The following is a 20,929-nucleotide window of genomic DNA, read 5'->3' on the forward strand; positions in this document are numbered from 1 at the left end:
ATAAATGCATTTAACTACTATACATATTAGGCGCTGGCCATGTTCAAGGGAAATATAAAATATTTATAATATGCAACAAATCGCTAAGCATGACACACTGTTGTTTAGATGAGAAACTTTAGAATGCTGGGAAAATATTTCATTTCCAAAAGCATAACGTAAGTTGGTTTGTTCTAAATAAAATGCGCACCATATTTGGCTATATGAATGCAACCATGCATACATATAAAATGAACAATAACAAACAACAGAGAGCACAAATCAACTTAACAAATAGTTCTACTACAAACTTCTATAGCTTTTTTATTACAATAATAATTGCACATCTGTTCATTGCATGGCTTCCCTATACTGTACGATGGAATATCCCCATTGTGGAATACAATGCACAAGCTAAATATCAGTGCAAATTGCACTCTTAGTTTCACATGCAAAAAGCAATTTGAGAGCAGAAGATTATAATAGCGATGTGCCAAGTCAAACAGATTTAACTGAATATTACATACAAACATCTTCCATTTTTGTTATTCTCTTGAATCAAAAACTTGGAAACAGATTCAGGCTGGATCTTGTATTTCAAAACAGTAAGAAACTAACAAAAAACGGGAAAGATTTTGATTGTTATATCAACCATAAAAACAGTGGAATCTTAGCAAGAATTTTTGGTATGAGCGAAAAGTTGGTTGAATTCTTTCATTCACTAAACCTGGACAAATTTAAGCATACATTCTTTGCTCGTCAAGTAATCTTACCTGTATAAAGCAAACTCAACAGATTGGTATAAAAATCTATTATTTGTATTATTACAGATCAAAATCTTATACAATTCAGCATACCACTATATTACAATGCACATGTTGGTTGTTCAAATATATACTTCTGCAAATTCTTGACATATAAAATGCTTTTTCTTAAGTGGAATTTTGATTAACAAGAGAAGTTAAACAAAGTATAATGTATTGAGTTACTGCTATTACCTGTACATACAGATGTTCATAAAATATTCTGCATGTTAATCTTGAAAAGCTTATGCAAAAACTTTACATAAGAAAATAGAATTCAAAACTATTATTCTTATAAACTTTATCAAGGAAAAAATATTCCAACTGTAGTAGGGATATACAACCATTATCTGCACTACTGCATACTTGCATAGTAGTAATGGCATGATTATGTAAGATTTCATGTTTACGTAAAACCTGATGGTAAAAATGTAGCCCTGTTTTCTTTGTGTGTTAATGGGATATTGGAATTCAACACTACACAAATGACACTGCAATAGCAATAAAACTCCATATGATACTTATCTCATATACAGTAATACAAATATCCATTCTTAACTATGTCATTTAAAGTTCAAAAGATAATTTCATCTGGAAATAAGACACTCGCAAAAGAAATCATGTTGTTTTGCAATTGTTTACCAACTAAATTCTGTGGAATGCAGCCCAACAATGTCATTCCTCTGCCTGTTGCAGTGTAGAAAAGTTTCCAACGTGAATCTTCAGTTGACTTTCTTTAGCTTGGATGGAATGATTAGGACTTTTTTCCTGGTTTATGTTGTTATCTTTCATTTTTGCATTTGAAGAAGACCTTAAAAACAGATTATTTTTTATCCGATATTCCTACAGGAACCACTTACATAATGCGCATCAAACAAGTACTATACAAGTGACAGCCCGACAATAATCAAATTTGTCAATAGTTCTGATAGTTTTGGATAGATATAAGAGTTTGGATTAGTTATAGCAATAGCATAAATTAAATTCAGGAAATTGTCACACTAGTGAATTGTGAAAGTGATGCTAAGATTCTTATCAAGTGGTATGGATAATTCTAGCGTTGGGGTTAATGTAGGGCAGCACTTGCCAACTGGTGGGCCGGGGAGCTCTTAAAACAGGGCTGCGAATCATTTAAAAATATTATTATTTCTGGTCATTAACTAAAACGTTTTTGAAAATTAACTGATATTCTATAGTTTTCTATGGATTAGTCCGTGAAACGGGAACCATGAGTCTGCCCATTGTTACGCTAACAATTACGCATTGTGCGCGTGTGCTCTCATGACACAAAGAAGGTTAGCCTATATTTTGCCTAAATTGGCTTCTGTTACGGTAAATGCTCTCTAAGGCTAGGAATTAGAAATAAAGGGCTGGGCTAGCCTAAGTAAGGAGTTGATATGTTTATGTTGATATGCAGTATTTAAACTTTGTTTCTTGTTAGACACAAAATGGATAGTTTTTTTTAAAGAAAAAGTGATGAAAAGCACAAAGCACAATGTGTTAATTGTGCAAAAATATTGTCAAATGAGTCATTGAAACCGTCAAAGCTTGAAAGACACCAGAATGCTCACCACCCACTAAGTGCAATTAAACCGAAAGAATATTTTGAAAGGAAGAGAGATGGTTTGCAGGTACAGCAGCAAGTCATTACTTCATTTACTACTCAATCAAAGTCAGCATTAAAACCTAGCTGTATGGTGGCTTGCTTGTAGCAAGAAAGCATTGGCAATTGTGGAGGAACTTATTCTATACTTATAGGAAGTTATTGGGAAAGCAGCTGCTTCAAAACTTGAATTAGTATCACTGTCCAATAACACGATTACGAGAAAAATAATTGACGATATCCAATGTTAGTTGTTGGAAAGTGTCAAATCTAGTCCTTACTATTCCATACAGTTAGATCATACGTGTCAAACTCCCGGCCCGCGGGCCACATCCGGCCCGCTTTACAATAAAACTTGGCCCGCAATACTATTTTATACATTTAACTATTTCTGGCCCGCGAGATCATTGTACAGTATAACTTACTTTTTTCAAGCAAGAAACAAGATTATAACAAATCGCACAATACAACAGCACAGCAGTTGCCCCATCATACGATAGAATAAACCGATTTATTCTAACGCTTGTAATCTGGGCTGCTTTTTTCTTTATTGTTTGTTAATTCTTTAATGCTTTTGCAAGGAGATGAATGAAACATAATGATGTAATAGAAGAATAATCAAAAATAGCCCAGTCAAAACTTGTCAAAAACTTCAAAAAAACGGTGTTGTTTCGCTGCCTGTTCCAACTCATGTTTCGTGTCACGAAACGTTCAATCAAGTTTTATCCTTACGGCCCGCAGCGTTAACTAAGTTTTGAGTTTTGGCCCCTGGTGCGATTGAGTGTGACACCCCTGAGTTAGATGAATCTACTGACTTTACCTTGTATTTGTTAAGGTACTGTGGTGACGATTCATGATAACTTACTTTTTTGCAAAGAACTTCGTAGGTAAAAGAACTTTTGTAGGTGTTTGCACAGATGGAGCTGCATCAATGACTGGGATACAACATGGTGTTGTTAAAGAAATTCTGGAGAGAGCAAGCCAAGCGAAGTCGGCTCACTGCTTCTTGCACAAAGAAATCTCGCTGCAAGGCAGATGTCACCAGAACTACATGAAGTTATGTCTGTAGCTGTAAAGGCTGAACTATATCAAGAAAAATGCACTGCGTTCAAGATGTGTTGCTGACATGTCTGACAGGCTCAACTCAGATCACTTGCAGCTCCTGTACCACTGTGAGGTTTGGTGGCTCTCAAAAGGACGTGTTCTTAATCGTCACTTTGAATTGAGCATTCAAGTTTACATGTTTCTTCAGGATCAGTGTTCACCTCTTACTGAACATTACGTTAATGACTACTTTTATGCTAAACTGGCCTACCTTTCAGATGTGTTTGACCAGTTGAATCAACTCAACATGTCAATGCAAGGCAGGAACAGCTCAGTATTTTTAGTTGCTAATAAAGTTGAGGGGTTTAAGAAAAAGATAAGTCTCTGGGAAAGAAAGGTGAAGGATAAACGACTCGATATTTTCCACTGCTCAGCGAAATACTCGAATCTACTCCTCATGTGGACATTTCTGAACCAATACTTCAGCATCTTACTCAATTGTCGCATAAGTTTGATGACTATTTCCAGAAGATTGACGTCCTAGAAACCTTTGGATTTTGAACACCTTTGCTGTCAATTCTGCAGCATAGAAAGTGAATCTATCCGCAGAAATTGAGGATAAACTCATTGAGCTTTCTGAAGACAGCAGTCTCAAGCTTCGATATCAAGAAGCAAATCTCACTTCATTCTGGATTCATACCAGCAAGGAATTCCCTTCATTGTCAGAATGAGCCATCAAATTTCTCTTGCCTTTTACCACCACATACCTGTGTGAGTCCGGCTTATCAACTGTAACTGTAACAAAATCGAAGGCCCGAAATAGTCTTAAAACTGAAACTTTGAATGCTACATTGTGTGTGGGCTTGTCTCCTATCAAACCTCCCCTTGATCTGATCATGTCGAACAAGCAAGCTCAAGTGTCCCATAAAGTTAAACAATAAATCTATCATTTTGTTTTGTTCTTTTATTTTAGTTTTGTTCAATGTTATATTGCCCATCTCATGAGGGCCCCAAATAAAATTTTCAGTAAAAGTGGGCCGTGGCCTGAAAAACATTGAGAAGCACTGATGTAGGGATTCATCCTACAGTTCTACAAATCCAATTTCTTGTACATGTACTAAATACTAATGGAGTACTTTTAAAAAATAGATTCGTTTATCTGTTTATGTTACCTTTGATTGTTGCTGGCTTTAAGTTTTTGTTTTAGTAGTATATCTTCATCTGTGAAAAAATCTTGCAAATCAATTGAAGAATCTGTATATTTTAATTCTTCACTGACTATTTTTGCAGCCACAGTATCGCTGTCTTTAAGCTGAACTGAGTTTTCTTTGATATTTTTCTTTTTTCCCGTTGTTTTACGTCCTTTTTTCTGTACTTTCTTCTTGGCATTCAACTAAGTAGTAAAACAAAGAAGTAGCAGTGGTACAGTTGTACTTTGTTGAATTATTATCTAGTTACAGCATAGCATACATTGGAAGATTGGTCTGGCTCAATTATTGACCATATCATGGCATCGTTTGTTCGTTTTGCAAGAATCAGCTCATTATCTTCAAAACCAATGCACTTGGCAATATTGCCGTGCAAGTTTGCTGTAGTGCGACTGCAAACATATTCAACGGGAGAAGTATAATGTCGAGTATTTGGAATGTGAAACACAACTTTGATAATAACATCTTCTTTTCTGCAAAAGTAAATATCAAAGGTGTCACAGCAATATCACGATGTTTCTTGTTCACAAAACTTGGTTAAATGACATGACGTTTATATCATGAGATAAAATATCTCCACAAAAACGTTTAACAAACCCAATTTCCATCGTAGATGGTTGAATACCCAGCTGTGTAGATGGCTGAATTTTCAATCGTTTCAAAGTAACAGTGTTATTGTCTCCTTGAGGTAATGCTTTGGTAAGAAGACCTTTATCTATGATGCGTATACAATATTTGTCGGGCCTGCAAACAAAAAAATGTCTTCTGTAACAATGTGATCCAGTTTTTAAAATAATAAACTGTTATCAAGCAATTACATTTTCTTATCAGTTTGAATGGCCTTGATCTTTCGCTGTAAGTCATACAAAGTATCCTCTCTCTTCAGTTCAACATGACCCAAAATACCTGTAGTTTTAAAGATATTTCACCGAACTATTTATGAGATTACTCTTTTTTTCGAAATTAAAAGATATGCAATTCATTTTTATATTTATAGTGAGCGGAGTTTATCAACTAAAATGAAGAGCTGCTGAAAAATATCTAAAAATACTTGGAGCTTCTGAAGGTCTTGAACTCTGGTCCAAATCAACTGATTTAAACAGTGAAGTAATGATGTTTTTATTGTAAAGCTCAGGCAAAGTCAAACATTTGGGATAGATCCATATACATAAACGCATCTTTCCTTTTTCAGCTAACTTCCCAGGAGCAAGCTTTGCATAATAATTAACATCAATAGTAATCATAGTAAATTAGTAAACATTAATAATATATGCAAGCAAAAGAAGAACACGCAATGACTCTCAGTGCCTTATATACTAACTGCAATGATATCTCCGTTTGAAATTTTTGCTTCAGTTATAGTTTTATTGTTGTCATCCAACAGATATGTTAAGTCTCCATATCTGTTGCACTTCCTTAAATGCCATTCATCCCCTTTAAACATACCATCATTCCAAAGTGAATAATCATATTTTTACAATATAATATAATATAACAATAGAAAGGAAAAATTATTTATACTTAGACTTTAGAGGAGTTTAACATCAAACAAAATTGAACAAAAAGCAGAATCAGAATCAAACACAAATAACTGTTCACCATATTCCACAAAGAAGACAGATACCATGGTGAATGGAGAAAATAATTAATAATGTTTTTAATCAATAATTTGTTGATTATCTCAACTTTTTGCTATTTATTTCACATGAACTAAATTAGATACTTGCAATACAGTACTCACCATTTAAATTCAATTCCTTCAAAATTCTTTCAAACGCTTCGGAGATTTTAGATGATTTGGATAGTAATAATTCAATGCATTTCAATTCATTTGGAGGTTTTAAGAAAATAAGCACTTGCTCATTGGTTGGTGCCTTCCCTCTCTAAGCATAAAAATACGGCATTAAAATACAGCTTTGCGTTTAAGGATGGTCAAACACTTAAAACTAAGATCTCTATGATGTTGTTGGACGTCTTACGTAGAGTTTTAAAAAACCTGTTTAGACCAATCATAAGGCAGCATGGTTGGTGCTGTTTTCTAGCCTGGGAATTACCCTAGCAATTGGCGTGCTTCAATGTCCCAGGTTGCGTGCAGAATTTTGCTAAAAATTGGCATGAAAGTAGCTAAAATTACGTGTTTAGGCCAAAAATTCTAGTGTCGATTTTGCGCCTCTGTTAAAAAAACTTGAATCATGGTTTTTTGATGGCATTTTATGGAATGGTAGTCAAAAGCTAAATTAAACTAAACTAGATTAAACAAAATTGACATGCAAAATTTCAGGGAGCCCCATGCATGATTTTTCGAGTAATCATTCTTTTAGTAAATTCACTGTATAATAAAACATACAAACAAGGATTTTATGGCATTTTTGGTGTTTGACGTCTCCTAAACCAAAGAGATGCAAAATATAAAGTAATAGTGGTAGAGCAAAGTTTCTACAAACCTCCAACAAAAAAATGTCATCATTTGTAAAGGGGAGTGATGAAACAGTAATACTGTCATACAAACATAAAACAGATTGTTTTGAATGAAGGGAAAATCTACATTCTTCTATATTTATAATTTCCTGTAGATTGAGTTTACATAGGACAAAACTTTTCAGTGCTTCTATGCTCTGCAAAGGATACCATCAGACATCACATCCCAATAATGCAACAAATGAAGGAAACTAATGTTTTTATCAAGAATGAAACATAATGTAAAGTACAATAACACAAACCATTTTCTCATCAATATCCAATTCATATATGCTTTCTTGAAGTATTTCATCATCATAGTTTATTATTTCCAGTTGTACCTGAAGCATAAAATATTATTGTTCCTACAAAGCATGATCAAAGTAATTTTAGCGAAATGCAACATTTTACAATACAACAATACAAACATGAACAGTTTTGTTATGGCATTTATCCGATAAAGCATTCTTGAAATCTCCAGTTTCGTCTAATTCACTGTTTCTCTGAACTTCTTGTAACTGACATCCTTTACAAAAAGCTGTAAAATTTTCTTCATAACCATAGACTATGCTGGATATATCATTGTCAATCACTTCAATGCAATCATCAGCATCTTCATTGTGTGATTCTATGAAGTAAGCACAAAGTTTGCTAATTACCATTAATAAAAGAAAACTCTTTGTCATTACAATCATTTCTGCAGCACGGCATTTACCAGCATGATCATGTGAACTTGCACAGCACTTTGAGTAAGTCTGTGCAAGAATTTCATGGTAAACTATTTGAGGGATATGATTTTACAGTTTAGGCTAAATTAAGTTAAATATTGTTTAATCATGAATCTGACACTGAAAATTCATACCATTTCCTTTGATCTTTCTCTGAAACACAATTTCATTTGAAGATGTATTTAAAAGTTTAGAAGCATATGACCGAACTAACAACAGACATTCACTCTGCGATGCCTTAAATGACAAGTAACATCTGCTATTTCTGTCATAATGACAGATCAGTTTTACGCTGATTGCTTCGTATTCAATTCCAATTTGTATGGTTTGGTTTAAAACCTAAGTAAAGTGTAATGAGTTTGTTATTTTGTGATCAACGCAAACAAACGAAGATAAAAACTTGAAACATCATAGATTTACCGATTTCCCATTCCACAGGAAAAGACTGGAGTTATTTTTTATGCCGGCTTCCTTCAATGTGATTTCCCTGCCAACAGGCAGAGATTCGTATAAATGAATTCCACCATGTGGTAAAATCTGTAGAAGACCAGTAAATTAAATAAACTCCTCATGAAGCAAAAATCATAAACTGCATTTTGTGACAAGTCTTCGCTTTTAAGAATAACCTTAGTTATTGCTAACCTTCAGGATATTCAAATTAGTCATTTCAAGAGGACTTATTTTTATGTCCTCTGTTGTTTTTTTAGTAAGCTGTAGCTTCTTACGCTTCGGCTTTTTTATCATTCTATCCAGATTGTATCGTATTTCACTCAGTAGTTCAGAAACCTGTTGACTAAATAAGTTTTGCGATATGTTATCTACAAAGATATGCATTATCTATTTATAAAAACCAATTTTAAGTTTAAAACATACTGTTGATAAAAGCTCATCAAGTATCCATCAAGCTCCACACATTTTATCAATCCATTAGACATGATGAGAATTTCTTCTGTGTAAATATGTAAATCTAATCTGCCAGCAAAATAAACAACCATTAATGGGAAAAATTAAAACAAAGAAAATATTCTAATGAACAAAGGTGTCTACAAACAATGCATCACAAAGGTAACTGAGATGTGTTCTATTGGATGAGGAAAAACAAACTATTGCCAAACTGGATAGTAATTTAAAATAGTTTTTAAATTTTTTTGTCTTCCGAAGAATTACCTATTGACAGCTAAATCATATTTTGTTCTCCATTCCATCAGATGAATATTTTCATTATTCATCATATCTTTTATAAGATCTGGTATTTTCTCAAACCATTCGAATGAAGAAGACAAATCATTTCTTCTATACAAAAAAGCTTTCATTTATTACCGATAACTTAATACAAATCCACTTACCACTTTTCCAAATCAATTAACAAAACATTTAAAATTTTCAACAACATGAATTAAAACTACTGTACCGTATATTTCTATTAGTACAAACCTGTAGAAGAGCATATATGCACATTTTCTTCCAGAAAATTCCTTTGGTATTTCATTTACAGAAATTGTTTTAATATTCTCATCATTGAAGTTGAACCAATGCATGCCAGTGCCAGGCTTCTCTTCTGCGAAAAGAGAAAAGCAAACTGTACCATTCAGAATGCTTCACAAAACGTATTCAATGTACAGTAGTACGTTTTAAGCCAAATAGTTCCACCAGGCCAACAATTGCACTTTGAATAGTGCTTCCCACCAGTGTAGCAATGACTCAAGTCACTGACTTGATTTGAGTCAAAGGTCCAAAGTAACATGACTTAACTCGGGTCAAAGTATAAAATGACCTGAGTCACATATGACAATCATGATAGCAAAAAAAACAACTTTAAGCAACACAAACAATATTTTTCTAAAAAATTACAAATCTCTGTAAAAGGTATGAACCAGACCAATTTGTAAAAAGTTATGATACTATAGTAACTAATTTAATGTAACGCATAGTGTGACCTAAGGATAGTTTTAGTTCAGGATAACTTAAATTGACTTGAGTCAGAAGAAATGGCTTGATTACAACCCTTGTCACCACTTAAATAGACATAACAAACAGAATTTAGGTTTTTCTATGAAATTTCAAAGTAAGGCAGTCCTATTTACCAGAACAAATTTCATAACAACAACAAGAGTTGGGATTGACCAATTTACAGCATCCCATGGCATTGCCAAGTTCAGAGTTTGTTAAGTCTTCATATTCACTGTTATTTGGTAATAGAGAAGCATCAGCGGAATGTTTGTCGATATCTTCCACGTTCTCAGCGCACTTTAAAGCAATGTCACTGAGGAACTTTTCATGTGCGCTTTTACAAAGTGAAACAGTGCGAGTTGCTACATCCAAATTGAAAGTTTCACAGTTTGAACGTAAAAATTTTGCCATAGTTCCATACTGTTTCCGATATACTTTACTCCAAGAGCTTCCAGTTGCTTTAAGAAGCGCCTAAAGTCAGAGCAACGTAACACATACTTTTTACAGTATTATTTTAATAATTTTATTTTAATATTAAATCTTATTAACCGATAATAAGGTATTGCTCATCCAGTGTTACAGTATGCAACGTTGCACTTGTGCAGTGTCCTATTTATTTACACTTACCTGACCAAGTTCATCTAACCTCATGCTTTCATGTTTTGCAACAATACGAGCAAGAATCACTTCTGGGTTAATTGGGTCAGAGATCTTTTTATTCATAATATCATTTTTTATTACGGGCACAGTTTCAGAAGTTTGAATAAATTTTGAAAAATCTGGAAAAATTTCCTCATTCGTCAACTGCAAAAAAAAGTTTTAACAAAATTTATAACGCAATAATTAAAAGGGAGTAATGTATCCTTGTTATCACACAAAGTTTTCACTGGCTGTGACACATTTTTCTAATAGAATATTTATTGCAGACTTCCATTGACCAATATAATGATCAGAATATATAAACTTACTTCAATGTCTGAGTATCCAAGTTTGTTGACGTCCCGTATGTGGGCTTGATAATGACCACGATGTGCACTACCAGAATGAACAATGACTGAATAAAGTGAATAATGTCCACAAGAATTTATGCCTACAAAACAACCAAGTCAAATATTTTAAAAACTTACCAACTACAGAGTCAAAAATTGCGTCAACTTAGTATGTATATTTTATCACTAACTTCTGCAATTGACGTATGGAGTCATGTCCAAGTGAAACGGAAAGGCAAAAGGACTTGTTTCTTTATAACGTGAAAAAGTTTCTTTGTGGTAATTGAAACGAAGCAAAGATAATGTCAGTATAGGTGGCAAAGTTTTTAATTTAGCTCTCTGAAAGAAAAAGTTATGTATATATATATATATAAATATATATATATATTAAATGAGCTAATGATATGCAAACAATTGAAACAAATTTATTCTTGTTTCTACAAAAAGGGTAGCAATATGCAATTCAATTATATCCACAACTATCAAATAAAAGTCCGCCAAAAAGTTTTTTTAAATTATCTTAGTTTTTTGGTCATTCTGCATATCACCCAACAATTTGCTTCCAAATATAAACACTAATGCATAAACTAATTTTACCTTTTTTGCATCTACCAACTGGTTGCACTGTTCACAAAAGTACTGATTCTTTCCGGTCATTGTTTCAGCGTGCTTAAATGTGTTAGAGAAAGAATTTTCCAGCAACTTCATGTTATTTGTAACAGAGACAGTTAAGTCCAGAAAATCTTCATCCCTTTCACTAATTCTGTTGCATTTATCACACACTATCTGATTGACTATTTTTCCCCTTGTAACAAAATAATGAGTTTGATTAAACTCCAAGATTTATTTAATTGGCAGCAATGAAAATATGCAGAACTCAAACAACAAAAACGGGCTGTTTTCTTATAATTATACAAAAATACCTGAGCACCAATTTTAAAATTACCAACACAGTACATTATTTCTACAATACGTTAAAATATGGTTTTATTAATATTATTATATCATCAAATTGGAAAAGTAATTTTTGTATTACTCCAATTACAATGGATGGTTTTGCAGTAAAAATTTAGTGCTAGAATTTACGGTAAAGAACAGATGTTCACATTTCTAAAAGATATATATAATGAAATAAAACAGGAAAAAACATAGTGTTTTCAAAAGCACATTTTTGTAAAAAGGTGATAAAAAAATGTCAAATGGCAGTGTACTTAGACAAACAATGTTACAGATTTCATACTTGAATAAATTTTGTATCAATGTTTCACTGCTTGTTCCAACTAACGATGCTTCAATGGCATCAAGAAATATTCTGCTTAATTCTTGAACATCATGTTGTTGCAATTCTTCATCATTCCGCCACCCAAAACTGAAAAAATTCTACAATTATGCTTATAAAAATTTGTTGAATGTTAAGTCCACATTAGGAGGATGTAAATCCACAACGAAGTGATGAAAATCTCCACTTCTCACTAAATGGCGATATTTGTTTACAAAGATGCTTTCAACCTACAAATTTATTGAGATCAGGAGCAGTAAAAAATAGTAAAATGTTTGAAAACTTCCTTGTATGTAATGCAAACACTTCATACACAAACACTGTTACCTTTCTGTAAGACCCTCAGTGCTACATGTATTTTGATTCAATAACAAAAGTCTTGCAAAAATCAACTGCAATTGATATGGAATCTTTCTTTGCTGTGTAATGAAGATACAAATTTTTAAAAAGAGTCATAAAAATGTTTTTTATAAAAATACTAGCAAATATCATAGAACTATTAGAACTTTCTAGTGGTGTAGTGTAACACTCTACATATTTTGTTTCTATTTTTAAATATTATCAACTTGTTACATTTACATTTGCCTATCTACGCATAGGATGTCATGCAGCTGTTTACCAAAAACAATTTGGTAATAAATTTTGGTAATACAAACAAATAAAAATTTTGGTAATACAGAAAACTAAAAATTCTAAATCCTTATCTTAATTCTAACATACTATATTACATACTACGTAGTCACCATTTAGTGCAGTTTGTATTTCACGTTTAAATTTGACACATAAGCTTATTACATATTATTACATGGGGGTAAAACATGACATGAGACAGGACCTGACCGACATTAATATGAGATTGCAACTGGAGGTTATTGTAAGCATAAGAATGTGGTTTTTTAAATGGTGCAATGACGTTAACAGAATCTCAAAGTCTATTATTTTTAGTGAAGGCATATGATTAAACACGTTTTCAGCCATTGCTAAATAATCAATCGTTTTTCAACTTGTTTTATTCCTTAATAACGTCCTTGTACCATTTATCCACAATCTTATTACCATGCTTTATACTCTTCATTTTTGGAAGTAACTTTTTAAATGTTGCGGTCTTTTTCAAGCAGCTACTTTTGTATGGAGTAGCTATATATTTACTGTAATTTTATTCTACGATTTAATCAACTATGTTTATTCGTAAAAAAAGAATGTTTATGCCAAAAACATGTTACTTTAACTTGTAATAAATAGAATTCTTCGACTTCTTGCCTTTATTGCAACCACATGATATTTATAACTGAATATTTTTTGAATAACTTTTTTTCGTTTGTATTTTCTATAGGCGCAAATGAGCAATGGTTTCAAGAATACCAACAATTACCTGATAATTTCAACAAATGAAAAGCTTGACTTCAGTAATACAGTGTACAAACTAAGAAACATAGGTTTAATTGATTGGTAACAGCAATAATTATGAGGAAAATGAAAATAAAAAATTTATCTTTATATCCATTGAAACTTACATTGGATGGATCACTGTCTGCATCCATTGAATATCCTAATTCGTCAGATGTCAACTGCAAAATACCATCACGAAATTCTGGTGTCAAGAAAAGGGTTTGGAGAAGGGCATTTAAATAACAGGTGGACCCTTGATTTTTAAATCCAACAAGCTTCAAAGGTCCCCTATAAACGTATATTAGCTGCACCATAAATAAAATTTTAATTAAAACTTAAAGTACACATTATCTAGAACAAGCCTATTGCATAACAAACACCATAAAGCACATAATGCTGGCTAATATTTACCACAAATTAGTAAAATCATTACTTCATTTATACAACAAAAAGTCATGCTAAGCCTGTGTGTACATACAGCAACATTTCCATGTCCTCTGGTGTGTAAAATGCACCGTTAAGTTTTGGTTTTGTCACACTACATTCTTGCAACAGTTAATTTTTCTACAAAATATTTTGGCATAATTATCACTTTACAGATTGTGTACTTTATTTTTGGCTCATTTAGTTTTAGTTTGTTATTTTCTTTTTTACAAGCTAAGTCATTGGTAGAAATGCCAACTGTTAACGATTCTTTTTAAATTCAATATAGAGTAATCCAGAAGTGCTCCAACTTTTTGAACTTGCGAGCTACTTTTGCAAAGACTCATCAAAATGATCGACTAATACTGAAATTCTTATATCAACTGCTAATCATATATATACAGTCGACTCCGCTTAATTCGGACACTTTGGTTCCGCTCACTTTTGGCCGAATTAAGCGGAGAAACGGCTTTGTCCGAATTAAGCGGAAAATCAATTGTTCGTTTCATGGTCATGCGTATAAAGGCAGAAAACGCATTTATTACGCAATAATGTACTGTTGCGTAATAAATAAATTGCAGCTGCGCTATACTGCAGTAATTGGCACTGATCGCATAAAAAGCACAAGAGTTATTATACCTTCAGGTTAGTTGTATTGTACAGTATTTCGATACCAAACGATTCAACAAATACTGTTTATCTGTATACTGTATTTTGATATCCCCACCAAAGCAGCTAACTGCCGAACTCTCAAGGAAGCGTATTCATTTTTTACTTCGTTTACTTTAGTGAGCAATTTCACTTTTTCTGCTAAACTTTTCTGTACCATTCTGTTCTACAAGATGGACGCAATTATACTGAAGTAAAAGCAACTATGAAGCTGGCACGGCCTTATATGAGTTCATTGTCGATCGTTACTGCATGAATCGTCATTGTTTCACCATAATCACTCATAATCCAATTGCATCTTGTGTTAAAACAAACGAAGTATTGTTTATTGTGTCATAACCTAACGATATAACGATAGGAATTGCGAACCTGTGTCCGAATTAAGCGGAAAGCTGTCCGAATTAACGGGAGTTTTTTGCGTTCAATTTTTACTTTTGTTCCGTTCCCGAGCATTTTGGCCGAATAAAGCGGTTGTCCGGGTTATCCGGTGTCCGAATTAAGCGGATTCGACTGTATGTGTTATATATTTACTATGTTTTGCATATAAAATGTTCAACCATTTAGTTTAAAAACAATAGAACAACTTCCCTATTTGAAAATACATGAAAAATTGATATCTAAATAAGTGTTCAATGATGAACAATTGATGTGAAGAAGCTTTTTCATCAACTGGTTGATTACAATCAACATATCGGTCGTCACTAGCATACTATTTGATTACATAATTCAATGATTTGCAACATTTTGCCTAACGGACCGGTTATGTTCTGAAAATTTTCTCTCGTACCGGCAATCGAAGTAACCAAGTTTGACATCATACATCCTTAGATCAAAAACGAAAGAATTCAAGGGTATAATTTCTTACCATGTTTCAGTTGTGAGCAGCCTGGATAAAATAAAAATTGTTGTTGCCGACACTGGTGACTAAATTATAAGTAGGGCCATTTTTATTTTGACCTAAAAAAAATTTTTTTTGACTTTATTTTTATCAAATTTTGACTTTATTTTGACCTAACGAAATTGCTTATTTGTAGAGGCCACAGTTCTTCCTCCAGTTACCCAAACATAATATTTTGTCGATTTCAGACCCAAACGTAATATTTTGTCGAAAAGTCAAGGTGTTTTATGGATTATAAAAAGTGTGTCGTGTTTTTTGGCGATAGATTTAGGTAGCTTGTGTTATTTTGTCCTTGTGAAAAGGGCACTGTGCCTCGATTTTCTCCGCATGGTAAATTCTAATAAACAGCAAATTAAACAGGGAATGCTTGTTGTTGCTCCAATCCAGCTTGATGGCGTTTACTTTTCCTGTGGCTTTCAACAAAATACTTTTTATCGCACTTCACTATAACCTCGCAAAAATTGCACCTTAAATCACCCCCGGGAGTTGCATTAAATTCATCAGAAAAATCTCGACAAATCTGTCTAACTTTTGCTGAAGACGATTTAGCTTGCTTAGGCATTTTTGTATTACAGAATGTCAGTAGGCTATTCCTAAAATCCAAACTGTTGATCTTCGAAAATACCACGTTTATGAAGAGGAAGTGTTTTATAAGAATTATTTAAATACGTAACAATGAATAAACAATGGACAATTTGCGATAAAAGTTACTGGTGATCCAAGTGGGCATTGTGACTTATTTCCTGCTTTTATGGATTAATATGGTTTAATTGTGTCGCAGTTCCTGATTTACAATGCTTCCACGAGGATTTTTACAACAATTACTCTCAAGAAACACAAAAACTTTGTAAAAAGCCATATTTTGACAAATTTTGACTTTATTGAAAATTTTGACTTTATTGTAAATTTTGACTTTATTTTGACCTATAAACTTCTTAGAAACAATCCCCTAGGTGCTGAAAACAACTTTATTCTTTGATTCGTGGTCAGACGAGGTCCTTAAAAAATTTTGACTTTATTGACTTTTGCGGGCCCTAATTATAAGTGACCAACTGATATGTCTTCATAAAATCATAATGTTGTGTCTTTGTTACATCACTACAGTTGCTTAATTAATCTATTGCTAATTTGCTTTTACACTGTAGCAACAATTTCAGCAAATTTTGCAGCATTTCAATAATTTTGACATTGATAATTTCATAGAAAAAAGACTGTAATTGTTTTCACTGGGCAGGGTTAATAAGATAAGATGTACTTTTAACTAACTCACACTTTTGTCCAGTTGATTTTGATATATGCAACATGCAATTAACCAATACTAGTAAAACAAGACATAAATTTTTATAAAGATAGACCGTTTATTGATGGCCAAAATCACTATTTTGATTGAGCTTTCTCGACCCAGTAGCAACCAACACTGATGATAAATAGAAAGAAAAGCGAAAAGAAACCAACCACCTACAGTCATTTAGTATGTGCTTTTGCAATGTATGCCAAAATAATGTGCAACTCTTCAGCCACATCAGAGCCCACCACAACACCAAAACCAGGAGACCATCCTCAACCCACAAGGCTAGCCACGGCAACTTGAAAGACTCAACAAGTTTGTTGCTGTGGAAATGCACAGCTGCAACTATTTTCATTTTTCTGATTCTTTGTTTCTACAACATAACAACATCTATCCCTTTATGTTTCCTGCTACATATCTTCTTTGGTTCGCTTCCATTGACTACCATTCAACGAAACATAATATAAATTACATACAAATAAATATCACAATAAATGTTAGCATACAATTTATTGTATTATTACAGAAACAATGTCAATTAATGACAGTAAGTAAGCTGATGCAGAGAGCGTTGATGCATATAAAAAATACAGTGTTTCATAGTAATCTGTAATAGTAATGAGCATGTTGTGTATTATAAAACTCGCAAACAAGATATTACCAGAGGTCGCATTTCGTAATCTCTGATGAAATTACATTTCTGGTACTCTGCTAGTCCTTTGCCTGGCCTACAGTTGAACATTTAACAACTTGTCAAACACCTTACATCTAAATTGGAAAATATGCAGCACAGATCTACCAAAATGGTATCTGCTTTAAAAGTTTTGCAAGCATTTCTAAAGGTTTGTTAGTATATCTTCAGCTTGTAGGTTTTATTGCTGCTTTCAACATCAAATTGTTAATAACATTAGACTTGAATCACTAGACTAGAATCACTAATTTGCTAAGTGAAATTGTTGTAAATGCATAACAACTTCAAATCATATAAATGTTAAATTAATAAATACTAATCCGATTTTTGATGTCCTGAAAGACTCAATATCAAAAATAGCATTCTTTCCAACCGATATTGTGATGACTAGAAAAAGGACCCCAGGCTACCATTATAATTTTAACATAGTGGTTGCTGGCTGAAAATTTCTATTTTATTCTCCAAAAATTAATAAATTTTTATTTCTTATTAACATCTTTTCAAGATTTCTCAACTGCTGTATGAGCATGATTTATAATTAATTTTATAGTATAGCCTATGTTACAGTAAAACCATGAGCCCCTTCATTATGGCATGATAATATTTATCCTCGGACTGAGGAAAGTGTCATCAAGAATTAAACCCGACGACGATTCCTCATCACTGGAGTCCCAGTTAGTAAGCTAGCTTTTATGCAAGTTCCGATTGTCACAAATTCTTTATTTGGTTTTTGATTTTTAACATCATTTTACCAAAACTTGGAACTGTTCACCATGACCACTGAACAGGAGCAAGCGTCAACAATGCCTTGCCAAAGGACACTGCAATGGTAGCTCCACTGGGGTAACGAACTCGAGTCGCTTTATGGAGAGCCAAGCGCTTGAACCAATCGGCTACCAAGTCAACCATTCGTTTTGAATGGAACATTTCATTACTTTTCAATGAATGTTACATTGCTCTGGTTATATTTCTAATCACCTAACATCTGACTTTGCAGTGACCTGTACTGTAGCCTAATCATTTATCAGATTAATTATTATTATCATATGTGTAGAATCACCACAATTCAAAAAATTCACTTACCTGGTAAGTAATATTACTGAGTATAAAATATAAATATATATTTAACACACACCTAAAAAGGTAAAGTTAATGTTTAACTGTTCACATACAAGTTAAAACGTGAACACAGACTTTGAATCCTACCACAGAAAGACCCCGTATCATTCAGGTGTTCGTCTCAAACTATTAGCATGTGTACAATAATATAAACGCAACCTATTTTGGTATGCCTAGTTTTGTGTGAGTTGCGACAAACAAATTGTGACGTCAACTGCTTTGGTGAATTGAGGTATAGTGCTGGGTCTAAAAAGTGGACATAGAAATGCAGTATTCAACTACATGAATAGCTAGTTACCTTGGCTTTGGTGGTTCATCAATAGGGTTTCCATCAATACTTGTAGTCGTACTATTATTAGTGGTACTGTCAAATGAATTTTCCTCTTTGAATAGTTCACCAAACATCTCACAACGTATATGTACATCTATCAAGGTCTGAAATAATAACTTTCATTTCAACATTTCATTTGTAAAAAAAATGTTATGAGGCTCCTTTCTGTGAAGACACAAAACTTTTTGAGAGTTGGTAAACTATGCAGGAAACAACCTCCAAATTTAAAACCATACTAAACTGAACTGGAAAGCATGGTGTTTTCTGACGATATCTTGAGGGTGAAGAACAACTAAAATCGGGGTACACTGGGTGTGAAATGTTGCATTTTGCAGTCTGGTTGGCAAAATTCAAAGCCTTTGGGGTTTGCTTTTTGGCCATAAATATGCGACCTCTAATAAAGAGGAGACATTGTGCTCTTTCTAGTCCAAAAAAAAGAAAAACAGAATAGCCAAAGCTAACGTCTTCTTTTTTAGAGATCGCAGCCTTCCCAAGTTGCCAGACTGCACAGCCGCACTTAATACTGCTTTTCATTGTCTTCATTTCACTGCCTTTTATTTTCTGCAGCTTCAGTGGTGCACTTAGGTGCATTATTTTGCACATAATGTCTAGGACAAAACTTCTGTGCAGTCAATTTTCAATTGATTTAAAGATTGAATAAGTCATACTGTGTATGCTACTGTGTAAGTGTACACGTAAGTGTTCACTTCTAATGTATCTGATCATTTTTGCACACTGCACTTCTCATTTTAGTTGTTTGGCGCATCCAAGATTTTGCTGAAAACGTTCATACTCTGTAGTCCGGCCTAGTTGACCCTCAGGTGCACTAAGCTCAGTTTTCAAAAATCCTAAGGGTGCAATTGCAATTATTATTTCCATTACATGTCTAGTTGGCAACTGTCATGTAATGCTGATCATTGTTTCCAAAAAATTAAATTAGGCAGCATCTATTTCACAGGTTGTAGGTTACCGAATTTGGGAAAAGCTACTTTGGTAAACGGCTAGCTAGTTTGCAATTGATATTTTCTTACTTCAGTAAATAATAAGTAGACACTTATTTTACTGGCCATTATTTACCGAAGTATAAAAATAGGTATACAATAAACGGCAATTACGTTAGTCGGGAAATTGAAATGTATGCTAATTTTCAACTTACATCGATGTACTAATTTTTCCAAAGTGTAAATTAACCTAAAACTAATCCTATCTGACCCAAATTCACACTTATCATGATTACATAACTAAGCTGGGCCAAAAGACTGCGAATTGAAACAAACACTATTTTTCAACTTAAAATCACATTTTTTTTCCAAAGCCTAAATTAATTTAAAACTTTTCCCCTCTGACCCAAACTCTCACCTCTCATGACTAAATTCGATCAAAACTAAATTTGGACAAATAAGTCAAACTATAACATTTGAACTCGAAATCTCTTTCGTCACTTCGATGAAATTATTCGTTTTGTCACCAAATATTAAGTTAACAGCAAATTATCAAATAAATGAGTGTCTACTTCATCGGGGCAACAGTTACCACGCGAAGTAAGGTAGGCTTGTAAGAAAATATCAATTGCGTAAACTTTTAGGCTAGCCGTTAATGAAGTTGCTTATTTTAAATAAGGTAGGCCTAACATTACAGTAACGGGCAGAAAAGTGACACACGCAGAAAGACACAGTGGGGCCTGCTGGTTAGGTCTAAGGAAGTGTATTACTGATAATATTGTCACTATTTGACCAGAGAAATAGGCTACTGCGTTTGTTTGAAGTTTCTGGATAGTGGATAACGTAATTTAGATTTTATGACCTACTGGTAGTTTACGGTACTTCACGGATTAACCTAAAGCTGACTCAAATCTATGTTTTAATCTAAATTAAAGTAGATGCTAAACAGCTAAAATCTACTTTTTACATGCACACTTTCCTAACCTAACCACTTATTTTTAACACTGATTGAGATAACTCCACACTGTGCAAAGTAATGCATTTCTGCTAAAAAAAAAAAAAAAAAAAAAGAGCTTTCGCAAGCAGAAGCAAGCTTATGTATATAAAGCATAGACTGTGAAATCACAGTGCAGTACACCA

At 33.2% G+C, this 20,929-nt stretch overlaps 1 protein-coding gene across 3 annotated transcripts; it reads right to left on the minus strand.

Annotated features, from left to right (window-relative positions):
• Positions 1-781: 781 nt before the first annotated feature.
• Positions 782-19,009, minus strand: LOC143463039 (ubiquitin carboxyl-terminal hydrolase 40-like). Of its 3 annotated transcripts, none has more exons than XM_076961502.1 (26): positions 18,816-19,009; positions 13,555-13,717; positions 12,368-12,459; positions 12,002-12,130; positions 11,359-11,566; positions 10,953-11,100; positions 10,741-10,862; positions 10,400-10,576; positions 9,907-10,243; positions 9,257-9,380; positions 8,990-9,112; positions 8,696-8,794; positions 8,465-8,615; positions 8,243-8,359; positions 7,957-8,161; positions 7,523-7,722; positions 7,358-7,435; positions 7,082-7,252; positions 6,379-6,520; positions 5,959-6,071; positions 5,689-5,848; positions 5,456-5,543; positions 5,235-5,381; positions 4,900-5,110; positions 4,602-4,822; positions 782-1,593 (listed from the first exon to the last, which is right to left on the minus strand). In XM_076961502.1, exons 1-26 carry the CDS (start codon positions 18,920-18,922, stop codon positions 1,458-1,460), a joined length of 3,969 nt encoding a protein of 1,322 aa, XP_076817617.1. In that variant the 5' UTR covers positions 18,923-19,009; the 3' UTR covers positions 782-1,457. The 3 variants fall into 3 exon arrangements, with proteins under 3 accessions (XP_076817617.1, XP_076817546.1, XP_076817693.1); XM_076961431.1 differs by having other exon boundaries at positions 8,990-9,115; XM_076961578.1 differs by having other exon boundaries at positions 8,990-9,115; positions 13,555-13,734; positions 18,816-18,951.
• Positions 19,010-20,929: the final 1,920 nt, after the last annotated feature.

Source organism: Clavelina lepadiformis, chromosome 1, assembly GCF_947623445.1.
Source record: "Clavelina lepadiformis chromosome 1, kaClaLepa1.1, whole genome shotgun sequence".
Lineage (NCBI taxonomy): Eukaryota > Metazoa > Chordata > Ascidiacea > Aplousobranchia > Clavelinidae > Clavelina > Clavelina lepadiformis.